General features: G+C 39.6%; 1 protein-coding gene across 1 annotated transcript in view; it reads right to left on the bottom strand.

Moving 5' to 3' along the window:
- LOC126184527 (DNA polymerase zeta catalytic subunit) overlaps positions 1 to 15,759 on the bottom strand; it is a 227,703-nt gene that overhangs the window by 179,524 nt on the left and 32,420 nt on the right. Inside the window, exons 5-8 of the mRNA XM_049926929.1 lie at positions 15,216 to 15,360; positions 14,308 to 14,418; positions 8,118 to 8,305; positions 1,820 to 2,090 (exon numbers count right to left, since the gene is read on the bottom strand). Coding sequence (XP_049782886.1) covers positions 1,820 to 2,090; positions 8,118 to 8,305; positions 14,308 to 14,418; positions 15,216 to 15,360 — 715 coding nt within the window. The remainder of the gene's footprint in view (positions 1 to 1,819; positions 2,091 to 8,117; positions 8,306 to 14,307; positions 14,419 to 15,215; positions 15,361 to 15,759) is intronic.

Below are 15,759 nucleotides of genomic sequence, written 5' to 3'. Positions count from 1 at the left end.
CTGAATGAGTGCTCATTGTACGGAAAACGAAAGACAAATTCATCGAGATACTATGTTTTCTTTATGTAACTGAATGTATGAGGGAACAGCATGTGGGTGACACAGTCATCACGCAATTACATTCAAAGCCATACGCTCCTATATTTTACGAAAGCAGTCTTCAAGTTAAAACTCTTGAAGCTATCAAAGCAACTGAAAAGTGTCCCTATCTCAAGGCCAAAGTTGATGGTACTGAGAGAACAGGATGTCCCAATAATGCATCAGGAGTGACCACTTTGTCACAGGCAGTTCACGATAAACTAAAATTAAAAGTGATACACACAGCTGGCTCCATGCCACTGGCATTCTATCATTTATCGTTTGTCTTTAGTTGCATTTCCTGATCAATGATAAATGAGCTACATGACATCTAAAATGTCTAATCAAATAGGGATTGTCACACTGGATAAATTATTTCTTATGAAGTTCTTGGTGGAATATAAATAATGGAATGAGAGAAAATAAGAACACAATGTGGAGCTGAGGCACTGATATTACAAAAGACACACAACTAAAATAAAAATTTTGCAAATCTTTCAGAAGAGGTCCTTCTTCACAGCTAACTACAGAATACCAATATACATACATACATACATATACATTGTATGTTGTATCAGTACTATAGTTCAACAAGGTTAAGAGGTGTTATATGGTAGGGCAGATAAAGGAAAAAAGGAAGTGTGGAGAGCGAGGGAGGGTTGGAGGGAAGGATGGCTAAGAGCTGGGAGTGGTAGCAAACCCAGGGAATAGGATTGACTCCCACCCTCATTCCCAATAACGTCTCCAGATTATGTAGATGGGAATTGTCCTTGGAGCACACAGTTTACTGGTCTCGATCTCCACTAGCCTCTGTCACACATCCACTTGTAACCCTTTCCCAGTACTCCCCACCTCCCCCTCCCCAACTTAATTCAATCTGCATTCCCATAGTCCTCTCTGCTGTACCCATACTCTTTATTGACAACCACTACATACACAAAGTTACATCAGGTGATAATTGCATGCCAAATAGTGACAAGGTTTGAGATATATTAACATTACTATTAACTGTCCAAGTACAAAGTCCTATCACTGACAACTGAATGTGCACTGGCATGGAGCTGGTATGACTTGAAAAATTTGTATATGGCAGAGAAGGTGCAAGTGGACGAGACCCTGCTGACAGTTGCCTGACGTGTTAGTATTTGCTGGCCGGGGAGCTGGCTGTGGGTAACAGCGGCAAGCTAGCTTAGCATGGCCACTGCTGGAGCTGGATAAAATGCTGTGGTAGTGGATTTCATGGGCATACTGCCACACTCTCTTCCTTTTCCTATGTTCTATCTTACCCCTTACAGTCCACACACCCATGTTATCGTGCGCCACATGCAACATTCCCTGCTCGCACCAGAATGAAGTCACTGGTACTGCAAGCCTATTCAGGATACCAAAAGTTTCTCCTTCCTAGCTGTAAGCCACTCTTCTCTCCAGCTTTACTTTCTTGTCTCCACTTCCTTTCCTCTCTCACCCACTCCACTGGATAGAACGCCTCACCCCAGTGAAGCAGCAATTCTGGTACAATTTAGCTGGCTGGGACTATATAGCCATGCAGAGGTGTGTGTGTGTGTGTGTGTGTGTGTGTGTGTGTGTGTGTGTTGGAGGAGGGCATTGTACAAAAGTTTATCAACATTTTTAGTCATATTTATGTGCCTTCAACAACTTGATGTCTCAACTAAATGATAAGTTCCATCGCTTATTTCTTAAAGAACTACATAGTATCACAACAAAGTTAATGATTACTTACACAAAATATCTGATGTGCTGGTAGATTCAGCACTGCCAGATGAAGGCATATTGACTAACATGGCATCTTTAAAAATGTTAGTACTGTTGGGAGAAGGCCTTCCTTGACTGCCATGTATCAAGACTCCAGTATTTGCTGGCAATAAAGATGGGTCTGTATGGTTTACAATGAATGATGCATTCAGTAGGTTCAAACCATCAGGTGTTTCTGCAGGGTAAACATAGGTTTTTTCTTCAAGTGTTTTTCCAGATTCCTCTTTTTCATTGTCAGTCTACAAAATTAAGAAACAAATATAACTCACAATATTGTTTACATCATGACCACTGCTTGTGTAACACACTGCCCATCAATAGAACCCAAGAACTGAGTGGATTTTTCCTCATATAAGTTCCATTAAGATACATAAAAAAATATTGGTATAAAATAAATTAGTGGACAAAAGCAGACAAACAGCAAGAGATACTGAAGAAATGAAATGTATACAAAATGTGTAAGAAAAATGTAAAGGTTCAACAGACATTTGATGCTGATACACAATTGCTGTTGCTGCTGATTTAGGGTGTTAAGCTGCTCGATCAGTATTGCACTTACACCAAATCAATTAAGAGAAGTGTGGTTAAAATCAATTAACACAACAAGCTCTAAAAACTGAACAGGAATAACCAAAAAACGCAATGAATAGAATTTAAAATACAACACTGATCAAAAATGCCACACAAAGACCATTAACACTTAACACAGATAAACACTATGACAAATGACACAATAAAAACTATTACGAAATAGTACGATAAAAAATTTAAAAATGGTCCATTTTACTGGGCGACAATTGCTACCAAGGAATAAAACTGTTTAATAATTTGCTTACAGAGGTTAGAAAGATTATTAAGCCAAACTTATGTAAAAAGACAGTTAAAAAGTACCTATTGAAAAATAATTTCTATACAGTGAAGGATTACTTAGCTAACACAGAGTAGTGGTTTGGTTATAAAAAGAAATTTTAGACAAGTAAAGAATTAGAAAACACCTCTCTCATTTCTCAACACTCACTGTCATATTACAACAGTCCCATCTCTTCCCAATGAAACCTTACACCAAAGCTCTTTGATGGATAACACTAACACCTTATCCTCTTTCTGAGCTGAAACTCTCACTCATTACACAGGGATGGTGACTCAGTTTTTAAGGCATGCAAACAGGATGTTGCCAGACACAAAATGGAATCTAGACATCATTGTTATGGTCCTGATGTCCGTGGTGCCCTCAGGATAGCAATTATTTTAGACATATTTTGTTAACACAATCACTGTATACACTAATAAAAGCTAGGTGTGAATTTAAAACCTCATAAAATTAATTTTAAAAAAATTAATCTTGGGTATAGGTATTTCCACATCTCATCAGTTCTAAAATTAGCCTAGGACTCTTTATTAGCCAAGGGGACTCAATAATCCATCCTTGGGGCTTGAACCTTAATTTCATTGACCTGTAAGATGTCTAGGCTCTCCCTCACACACATCCTAAATGACCTCCTTGCTTGCATGTCAGCACTGTTACCATTTTGGAAGTGGAGAATCTGTGAATTGAGTTTGAGTTGGCATATAAACTTTTACTACTGTAGTAGGCGTGTGTTTCGTGTCTATCTTGATCACAATAATGCGTTCACTATGCTGTTTGTAGTAGCTACCCGCACTCCTATTCTTTAATTCATTATTAAACCTACTCCTGCATTACCCCTATTTGATTTTGTATTTATAACCCTGTATTCACCTGACCAAAAGTCTTGTTCCTCCTGCCACCGAACTTCACTAATTCCCACTACATCTAACTTTAACCTATCCACTTCCATTTTTAAATTTTCTAACCTACCTGCTCGATTAAGGGATCTGACATTCCATGCTCCGATCCGTAGAACGCCAGTTTTCTTTCTCCTGATAACGACATCCTCCTGAGTAGTCCCCAACCGGAGATCCGAATGGGGGACTATTTTACCTCCGGAATATTTTACCCAAGAGGACGCCATCATCATTTAATCATACAGTAAAGCTGCATGCCCTCGGGAAAAATTACGGCTGTAGTTTCCCCTTGAGGAGGATATAAAATGTAGACTGGCAACGGCAAGGAAAGCGTTTCTGAAGAAGAGAAATTTGTTAACATCGAGTATTGATTTAAGTGTTAGGAAGTCGTTTCTGAAAGTATTTGTATGGAGTGTAGGAAATTTATCTGCAACCATAAGGTGATCCCACAAGAATGCTATGCAGGCTATAAGCTCGAAGAAAGTTAGTTCGAATGAAACGAGATAATTTTTAGGGGCATTATTACTCATAAACTTATTATGCACATTTCCAATGTACTGGGTGGTTATAATTAAACTTTCCCTATTTAACACGTTATAACACGGAAACTAATAACCATACACATACCAAACTTGGAAGCATTAATATCATGGACATGGGGAAGAGAAATAATGCAGAATCAATTCAATTTAAACACTTTTAATGTGCTGCTGTGGTACATCATACCATTACATACTGGTACCATTACTGCTACAAAAGGGGCTCATATGGTGCCCATCAGTGTCCAGAAGAGTCTGAAAGCACAGGGTTGCCCTCTGCACAGTAGAACAAAGCATGTCCATAGGTATGCTGGCTACCCCTCTTGATTTTTAGGTCAGCACATGTGTGAATATTCCCCTGATAAACCCTGTTCTTCAGGCAGCCCCAAAACTAGAAATCACACGGAGTCAGATCAGGCGATCATGCCGCGCAAGCATTTGGAAACGATTGGCTGATAATTCTATCATTACCAAATGTGTTTAGGAGAAGAAGGTGAACTTCACAAGCGATGTCCAGTGGAGACCCATCTTGCACGAAAACTGTTAAGTTCAATGCGTCTCTCTCCTGTAGGGTGGGTATTACATGCTGGCGAAACATATCACAGTAACACTGGACAGTCACACTGCACGTCTTTGGTCCTTGAGTGCCAACCTGTTCAAAAAAGAATGAACGTAGCTGTGAAGCCACACCATATGGTGACACATTCACCATGCAGATGAACTTCATGCACAGTGACTGGAGGTGAAGATCACTACACTCGGCAATCCTGTGTGTTCACCTTACCCGACAGAGGAAAAATGAGCTTCGTCTGTCCATAGGATGGTCCAGGGACAGCCCTCATCAACTTCAATACTTGTAAGAAAGTGGAGAGTGAAGTCAACATATTGTTGTGCATCCTGTGATGCAAGCTGCTGTACGATAAGGATCTTGTATCGATACCATTTGAGAATGGTTCAAAGCACCTTCCATACAGTGGACTACGGGATATTCAACTGTCAAGACACAGCATGCGCACTGCCTGATAATTGGGAATTGCGTGCAGTGCTGTCTTCCATAGCAACAGTGGTTTCATCAACTACCTGTGGTGCAACCAGTCGTCGGCCTCTTCCCGGAGTGATGCCCAGTTCTCCAGTTGATTCGAACTTCATCATCATGCTCTGCACAGCAGGTGGAGACAGAGAACCCTTCCGTAGTCCTTTCAGCCAACGACGGTCTCGAAGTGCAGCTGCAGCATTACTGTTGTTTTAATAATACAGCTTCACCAATAATACCCTGCTACTTTTGTCCAAAATCATGTTGACACGTCAACAAGTGCACTGCCCCTAGTCAAGTGTGTGAGACTATGAATCATGATGACTGATCACGGTACCTGGTGGCCACAGTTGGAGCTGGATGGTGGTACTGTGACACATGGAAATCATGCACTCCTTACTCTAGACATTAATGCTACCAAGTTTGATACTCATATAGTAATCAGTTTCTGTGTTATAACCTGTTAAATAGGGAAAGTTTAATTATAGCCACCTGGTAGTACCTAATTTCTGTTATCAACAGTTGTTACAGAATAAAATCAATTTCAAACATTCTTACTCAAAAACAAGCTAATCAAGAGAGAAAATTGTTCTATTTCACCTTCAGTGTGTTAGCTTCATTAATCTTAAGTTAATTGCTCTAGTGAAATCCATAGACATACACTAGTGCCCAAAAGTGATATGTAACTGGGAAAAGTGGGAAGTGAAAATCTGAACAATCACTGTAAATAGCCATCAAGATTTCCCCACGTCTGGTAATGTGCTACATGTACAGGCAAATGTACTTGTAGTGTTCAATACTAATCAAAACCAGTGCATTCAGGCCTACAATGCCTCAGTTTCGTCATGAGCAGTCTGTACTCCCATACCGCAGTTTATTACATCATAGCGGCGTTGACTGGACCTTGTCACTTCACTTAAAATTTCTGCCAAAAATTCATAACAGGCCAGAAAATGTTCAACTAAAAGTTGAATGAGCCACTTTGCAGAGTCTTGGTATGGGTAGGCACCAAGCAGGATGGGTATATAGAGCTTCATATTATTGTTGTTGGGTTGGGTTGTTTGGGGGAGGAGACCAAACAGCAAGGTCATCGATCTCATCACATTAGGGAAGGACATGCCCTTCCAAAGGAACCATCCCGTCATTTGCCTGGAGTGATTTAGGGAATCACGGAAAACCTAAATCAGGATGGCCGGACACCGGATTGAACCGTCATCCTCCCAAATGCGAGTCCAGGGTGCTAACCACTGCGCCACCTCGCTCGGTTTATTGGGCGGAGGTACAGTGTTAATGTCCAGAAGTACAGAGATGAAACACTGTTACCACGTTTTTAGGATTCTAGAGGTGCAACTTGTCCATTCTCATAGACTTCCCAGTAAAGTTGCATTTGGATTCTACAGAACACACCTGAGATGTACTGGGGAGATAAATTGTAGGCTGTCAGATGCGATTAAGGGCTCTTCCAGTATTCTTGCCATCTCTATGAGGCATGAAGCCAACTGACAATAAAGCTCACAGAGAGAACACCATGTTGCTGCCAAGAAGGATTTGCAGCTAGGCTAGCCATATCCCCTATTTCTTTTGCGGAAGAGATTTTCTTGTTTAGCAGTTTTTCTTTATGGAAATACACTAATGTTTTAAGCACTTTCTTGCTTCCCACTGTTGAAGACCTATTCCGGGATGGCGACTGCATCTTTCAACACAATGGAGCACCTGTTCATAATGCACAGCCTGTGGCAGAGTGGTTACATGACAATAACATCTCTGAAATGGACTGGCCTGTGCAGAGTCCTGATCTGAATCCTACAAAACACCTTTGGGATGTTTTGGAACACCGACTTCATGCCAGGCCACGCCAAATGACAGTAATACCTTCCTCAGTACAGCACTCCATGAAGAATGGGCTGCCATTCCCCAAGAAACCATCCAGCACCTGACTGAATGGATGCCTGCGTGAGTGGAAGCTGTCATCAACGCTAAGGGTGGGTCAACCCCATACTGAATTCCAGCATTACCGATGGAGGGTGCCATGAACTAGTAAGTCATTTTCAGCCAGGTGTGCACATACTTTTGATCACATAGTGTATGTATTTTAGAACCCATGTTTACAGGACATTTTTTCCTTGTTTTAGTGTAAGTAACTTGTCCCCAAATTTTTAAATCATCATTTTGATACTCCCTGTGTGTTGTGTGTTCATACTTGTCATGGTGCTGAAAAGAAAGTACAGAGCATCATCTGACTCTCAGCCAAAATATGGACAAGAAATAACTGTTTACCAGCTCACAAAAACACGCTACTGGCATGCATTAAAAATGCAACATATGAGAAAAGAAGTTACATTGGTAAACGGAGTTTTGTGAATGAGTGTAGGAGTTGTTTAAGGCTGATAATCTTCAGTGTCAATATTATTACCTTATTTTAAAGATTACTTTGCATAAGCTGTGAGGTAAATCGCCAAAACACACAATGGGGTAGGGCATGTGAAGATTCCAAAATGCAGGGTGTCAGTATATACATTTTGCTGGGAAGAATAAGTTTATTGGTCATATTTACAAAACTAGAAGTGCAACACAAGAAAAATGACACCTGTTGACTCCAGGTGGTTATTTACCTGAATACTTTCAACATAAGATAGTCCCTCTCTCTCTCTCTCTCTCTCTCTCTCTCTCTCTCTCTCTCTCTCCCCCCTCTCTCCCTCCTCCACTCCCCTACCTACCTAAGTCACTCAACATTCATACACATACAAACACACATGCAAATTTTGAATATTCAGCCTGTTATATATCTTAAAATCTCAGCACTCTGACCTCACTACAAATGTTTTCAGTACATATAGAGTCATAATATTTTAAGCTCAATTCAAACAATTCTCTCCTAAATGTCTGTAAATGTCATGCAACAAAATATAAACAATATATGCTATCCAAACCTGAGAGAAAAATTGAGCCAATTTTTCCTTCAATTTTTCCTTGTAAAAGACTTCACTTTCTGTTGGAAACCATTCTGGACGAGTCTGAGATGACTGCGGAGTCATTTGTGATGGTTTGTTTTCATCTCTTCGCCTTTGTTTCTCTTCTTCCCAAATGGCATTTAGTCCAGGATTGATGGATCGCTGGTCTATTTAATAAATGAACCATGCATGAATCATACTGGACATGTAGTGTCCATAGCAGGCAATATTTCATGACACAATAGGTAATGTTACACTTCAGTCACACCAAATTTAATAAAAGTGAAGAGACAAAAGTCATCAGTATAGATAGTAACAACAGAACTGTGGGGTGGGGAGTGTCACAGAAATTAGAAGCGGGAACTGATTGCAGGTTATGACATGTTATACCTTGCTTTGCTGTGAATAGGTTTCAAGCTTGTGTCATTGTGCTCCTCTACCAAAGGTACAAGCCCATTATCATCCTTATTAATTAGGATTTACATGTTTTATATTGTTACATGTCTTTATATTAATGATGTGATGGTGATTAGTTTCATTTGGACATACTAATCTGGTGTCAATGTGTTTATTGTAACATGATGTATGCCATTTATTGACCACTTATTCAACCTAGTAATCTGCAGTTTGTGAAACTCTGTTGACAGGGGCACATGATATCTGATATAATGTGATTTGTGTTTTGCACTGTTTGCTGTTACTAGGTAACCTCTATTTTGTTGACTTTTTTCTTACCCCCTTTTTGGTCACTTTGAGCTTTATGGGCCCTGTAAGGCCATATTACTTCCTAATGTGCTTAAGTAGTAAGTGGGTAGGCAAACTGCAATGCCAGTTTGATAAACAGAAGCCCACATGTAATTTGTGAATTAATATCAAAGATAGCCTTGGTGGCTCACTTTGGGTTGAAAATATTCTTTGTACCTATCCGCAAAATATTACACCATGAAATGTGTACGGGTGAAAGAATATGAAGTAAATAGAGTTTAGTCTCTAACTGCTGATAACTGTGGGCAGTATTATAATCATGAAGGTAACTGCACCCTGATTGCATTTAATGTACCATAGCAGAGATCAATTTTTATAAAATGTAATAAAAGTCTGTATGAATGTATTACATTTGTCACCTAAGCTGCAAGTATTGTACACTTTCCATCACTGAGTGTCTACAAGAATCAACTGAATAAATCTAGTACAAACAGATTAGTTATTTAAGTTCTTGCATATTTGTGTGCTCCCTATTCTTTTCTTAATACCTTCTAATTCTAAAGCCATTGCTTCATAGTTGGATAACTAGGGACAAGAAAATTTCGTGAAAACAACAACACAAGAAATAATGTGAAACTGGCAGTTTTTGGTGAAATAACATGAGTTCTACATTTTTTAAAGAATATCATGAAACTGGCAATTTTTACAAAATATTGCGAAATTTGTCATCTTCCTGTATAAGAAATGTTAGATATCTGGGGACAGCAATATACCAATATTCCTAACTGATAGTTACTGAATGACAGAACTGCATTTTGACTTCTTATTTTGGCAAGACTGAGGTTTGTGTATAATCTCAAAATGACAGTTCCTTTCCCACATAACTACGACATGAAATCAAAAGTACCATGTAGCAGTTACATTAGCAAAAACACTGAAAATAGTAAAAAGCACCAAAATTGGAAAGAAAATACCAAAATTGGAACAAATAACACTGAGTTGGGAAAAAACACAGAAATTGGAAAAAAATAGCAACAAATTTGGAAAAAATAACAATGCTATTGGCAAAAAATAGCACCGATACTGAAAATATAGTGCCGATATTCGCAAAATATAGCACCGCAGCTGGCTAAAAATAACACTGAATTTGGTCTCATGTAAAATCATTTTTTTCCTGTCCCTACTGATAACCCTTTTGCAGTGAACTCACCTGTTAAGGAAATGTCAATTGGCGTTTATTGCCAAGAAATTTTCTTGGGAATTAAAAGCTGCAAAAGAGTTGAAAGGAGGATGGACATGTTCTATGCCAATCTTACCTGTAGAATGCTCTTTAATTTTCCATATAGTATTATTACTAGATTTTTCTTGTAAATTGGGACATGAGACAGTTTTCTTTTGTTGAGGAAGATTCTGAAGTTTGAAGTAGGTGATCCATAAATCGCAAACTGTTTAGATTGCTTGATTAACAGGGACTCCCAAACTTTTCTCCTAATTCAACTGAGTGGATTTAGCTGGGAGCATATTATTTTCTGATTGTTTTCATTGTAAACTTATTGCTTATGATATGTCTGTTTGCTTATAGGTGATTTGTAATCAACAGCTGACCCATTTATAGTTCTGCAGATGTACTAGCATATTCATGTATTTCTTTTGTCTCTCCGACTTAAGTTTGTGTCATCTTCTCAAAAGGTTGCTGCAAAATGCAACGAAAGAAAAGCTGAAAAGACTTTAATGTCTTTCTGCTCTCAGCAGATGATATGTGCTTCACGACATTCAGTCTCTCTCTCTCTCTCTCTCTCTCTCTCTCTCTCTCTCTCTCTCTCTGTGTGTGTGTGTGTGTGTGTGTGTGTGTGTGTGTGTGTGTGTGTGTGTGTGTGTGTGTGTGTGTGCATTTTACAATTTGTTCACTAGGAAAATGGGAAACTTTCCCGATTCATACTAGATAACAGCCCTACATTTACATTTACCTACACACAAGTCACCATATGGTGCCTGGCGGAGGATATCGTATACCCTGGCTTGTCATTCTCTTTTCTATTCCACTTGCAAATGGAGTGAGGGGAAAACAACTGTCTATATGTATCAGTACAAGTCCTAATTTCTCTTGTCTTATCTCCACAGTCTTTAGGTGAGATCTGTTGGTGACAGTAGGATTTTTCAGCAATCTATCAGAAATGCCGGCTCTCTAAACTTTTTTGATAGTTTTTCATGACAAGAACATCTTCTCCATGCCACAGATTAGTATTACAGTTCATGGAGCAATTCGGTGACACCTGTGTGCTGATCAAACCCACCAGTTACTAATCTAGCAGCACACCTCAGAATCACTTTAATGCCTTCCTTCAATCTAATCTGATAGAGAACACAAACACTTGAGCAGTACTCAAGCATAGGCTGTGCAAGTGTTCTGCATGCTATGTCTTTTATAGGGGAGCTACACTCTCCTAGAATACTCCCAATAAACAGAAGTCGACCACTGCCTTCCCTGCTACCCACCTTATGGCTCATTCCATTTCAAGTCACTTTGAAGAGTTATGCCAGGATATTTAACTGATGTGGCTGTGTCAGGCAGTACACCACTAATACTGTATTCAGACATTGCAGGATTATTTTTCTCACTCATCTGTATTAACTTACATTTCACTACATTTAGAGCAAGTTGCCACTAATCACAACAAACACAAATCCTATCAAACAGATAGCCTATCCTTCTAAAGTCTACATCTACATCCATTATCCGCAAGCCACCTGACGGTGTGTGGCGGAGGGTACCTTGAGGACCTCTATCGACTGATGACCATAGATGTTAAGTCCCATAGTGCTCAGAGCCATTTGAGTACCTCTATCGGTTCTCCCTTCTATTCCAGTCTCGTATTGTTCGTGGAAAGAAGGATTGTTGGTATGCTTCTGTGTGGGCTCTAATCTCTCTGATTTTATCCTCATGGTCTCTTCGTGAGATATACATAGGAGGGAGCAATATACTGCTTGACTCTTCGGTGAAGCTGACACTTTAAGTTGTATGTCAGATTGTTTATGGATGCAGAGAACAGCAGAAGTCCTTCACACTTTCCTGGGACACATCTGACAATACCTTTGTCTCCGATGAACATTCATCATCCATGACAATGTACTGGGTTCTATTACTTGAAAAGTCACTGAGCCACTCACTTATCTGAGAACCTATTCCATATGCTCGGTCTTTTATAAGCAGCCTATAGAGTGGCATTGTGTCCAATACTTTCCAGAAATCTACGAATAAGTAATCTACCTGTTGCCCTTCATCCATGTTTCATAGGATTTTGTGTGAAAAAGAGGCGAACTGAATTTTGCACACCAGTGGTGATTTATAAATCCATGTTGATTTGTGGATAAAAGATTTTGTCTTCACAGAAACTTATTATATTTGAAATACACTCAAGAATTCTGCACAAAACGGATGTCAAGGACATTGGTCTGTAAATTTCTCAGGCCATCACTTTAGCATTCCATTATACAGGAGTCACCAGCATTATTTATTGTATTATTGATACCTATCCCTTACTCCCATACAGATAAAGTCTTAAATGCCTTTCCAGGGGCCAGTATTTTTCCAAAACAGACTTGTCAGAAGCCTACTTATAACTGCATCTGGATAATGATTCCACATGTGGCCTAGTTGTAAAAACCCCATTCAGGTTATATCAATGCCAGCACCTGCCATTCAGCACAGCTAGTGCCCCTGCTAGTTTTTAATGAGTTTTGGAGCAACTCGTGGCATCCGTGTCACGGCGTATCACCACCCGGATGATACTGCGGTCTCCGGTTCCTCTACACTTAAATAGTTACAGAACCTTTGTGCCTTGTTCATAAGCTGCAAGATGAAATGTAACTTGGACAAATCGCAATTTTTGCAGGAATCTATTGTCTAACTGAGTTTCAAAGTTTTGCATATTGACATCAAGTCTTTAGGTCTGCATGTTGATGCCATTGTGACTTTGCTGCACCCTACCAATGTCAAAGAGTTGCAGGCTTTTATTGGAAAGGTTGCCTATTACCATAAATTTCTTCCTGATATGGGCTCAGTGGCTCAGTACCTCCATGCTCTCTTGCATAAGGGTGTTACTTTTCACTGGTCCCCCCACCTGCAAGCGTAATTTTGACCTGTTGAAATAAAAATTACACTCAGCATCTTGCTTAGTTACCTTACAACAAGGCCAACATCTGGTTCGGCCACAGATGACTCCCAGTATGGCTTTGGAGCCATGCCTGCACACAAACATGAGGACGGTTCTGAACACCCTATTGCAACCGCTTCGAAAACCCCGAATTAGGTGGAACAGCGCTACTCCCAGACAGAAAATGAAGCCCTTGCTACTGTGTTCACACTCACAGAATTTCATGTTTTCTTCTACATGACTGTAGTCTGGTGAAGCTGCTTCGCTGCTGCCAGCCCTGTACAGCACCATTTGCTCAGACCAATGCCCGGCCAGCAGCTGGTGAATGACTTGCAGCAGTTCCATCCAAACTCTGCCACCTGGACCCGTGGGTTTGGCTTGCACCCTAAGTGGATACTGGTGGTTGTCCATTATTGCAAAGGTCACCACCTCTGTGTCATGTGCACCTCTGATGGCTTGGTGTCCTGGCACTGTCACCAACTCCGCCCACGTGTGACTGACCACATGCTGGAGACCCCGCTGCACCCATGGCTGCCTCTGTCCTCCATTCAGATGCCTGTGGCATGGTGCACACCCTCTTCAGCTCCTGCACTGTATTTGCTCTGGGTGCTGCCACTGCTGGACAGACTAGTTAGCACCAGTCTGACACTGTCTCTGCAGCCCCTATTGACACTGCTACTTTTGCCTTCTCTACTGCCTCCATTGCCGAGTGCCTGCCTGAATGTGGACACAGACACAGCACCGCTATCAATGGTATCTCGCAGGGGTGGGCGCTGTGCCTGTCCACAGCTACACCATTTCGGGCCGTATTCTCCTGTGGCGGCATGACACCTGCTCCAGCAGTCATCCCCTTCCGATGAAGACATCTCCACGGTGAATAGTTTTCCAGCAAGGTGGAGTGAGTGCTGCAACCCTATACAGTGAGCATGCATAATTACACAGTGTGAACCTGCACAGCTGGCCTAAAAAGGCCACCTCATTCTGCACAGATGGCAGAGGAAGCACTGTACTATGTGCAAACAGTGGCATATGAGTCAGCACACAGGACCCTCAGCCACTTTAATGTGTTGTAACTAAGGAACACTTTACTGATAAGCTGCACCATTATGTAACCCATGATTTTGTGTGCTTGTTCTTATTACAATGTCTTTCATCTGTAATTACCTTTATGTGGAAGCGAATTAAAGGTTGGTTGGTGGGAATTCTAACATTGTGTTGGTGCAATGTTACAATAATTACAACACTTGTATACCAGAACACAATAATTGGTGGTACTGAAGTGCGGCATAAAATCTGGGGACTACATTTACCTGCACTCTGACTGGGAGCAATGATGTGACAGCCTTGTATATCTCCTTCAATTCTGCATGTACTTAGCTTCTTGATATTTTCTTGTAACCAATCCTCTTCTCGTACAGGTACTGCAAGCAAAAGAGTAAACAATAATAAAACATTGGTCACAAAGCAAATGAGTTGTTATTAATTATGGAACATAAATAAAATTTCCAGATTGTACAACATAATGCACTGCATGTGTACAGTTGCTACAACTCTGGTAAGAAACTGTTACTACTTAGAATAAAAGTATGCTGCATGGAATTATATTGATGTTAATACATTTGCAGGTCAAAGATGACTAATAATATTATAAAGAAAAGATCTACATTTACAGTTATACACAGAAACTCAGACATACTTGTAACACATAATAAAACAGTTACTTTATATGGGAAATAAATTACTAGAATTAATTTTAATGTTTTGTAATAAATTAAGAACAATGGATTCAAAGACAAGGCACTGTGATAGAATACAAATCAAGGGATAAAGTGAATTAAGCATGCTCAAAATTGAGTTGTGATGAATACAAAGTGTGAGGAGAAACAAGTACCAAACAATCTTTTTTCAATGTGTCAGTATCAACAATATATACTTAAGATTTCTGCTTCCTTTTGAAGGATTGAAACTATATTTGTACATTTCACTATCAAATAATAAACAACTGAAAGGGGATTTATGTAATGTATAAAATTGACATAATTAACATTAGCTTCATATGTCATTTGTACAGGCACCCAGATTTCAGTATTAAAAGTCAGTAATGCTTTGCTATTTTTCTCTTTAAACAAGAGCAGATAGCATTAGTCATTTTATAAAATGTGACTGAATATCACTCAGTTCACTTAGAGTATAAGAAACAACTCCTGTAGTATCTTACCATCCAGTGATGAGTCTCTTCTGAATTTCACCTGTGACACAGATACAAAACTCATTCCATGCAGTTTGTAATCAATCATAAACTGCAGGATGAATGGAATATGTGCCTCATGTGGTTGGAAAATTTTATTAAGGACAGCTCCATTCTGTGGGAAAAAGACTAAAATAGTTTCGGACACATATCAATTTTGTGTATGATAAAACTGTGACTAAACAGCAGAGAAAAAAAAATAAATAAATAAATAAAATAAAATAAAAAAATAAAAAAATCCATTGACTAAGTCATATGGTGTTAAAAAGGAATGAGAGAGAAAGAATAATGCTGTAGCTACAGTTTACAGTTTTACTATACGATAAAATATAAACACATGATTAAACAATGATTAAGAAGTAAGACTACTAACATTAAGATGATGTGTTAAATTCATGGTCACGGGCAAAAAAATTTATTTTTTCTTCATCAGAACATGAAGCTTAAACACCTGGATGTGATGCTGCTATATGACTGGAATGATTACTGGTCTAGGATGGCAATGTTGGGAAGA

Source organism: Schistocerca cancellata, chromosome 4, assembly GCF_023864275.1.
Source record: "Schistocerca cancellata isolate TAMUIC-IGC-003103 chromosome 4, iqSchCanc2.1, whole genome shotgun sequence".
In the NCBI taxonomy this organism is placed as follows: domain Eukaryota; kingdom Metazoa; phylum Arthropoda; class Insecta; order Orthoptera; family Acrididae; genus Schistocerca; species Schistocerca cancellata.
This window is presented reverse-complemented; position numbering and strand designations above follow the sequence as displayed.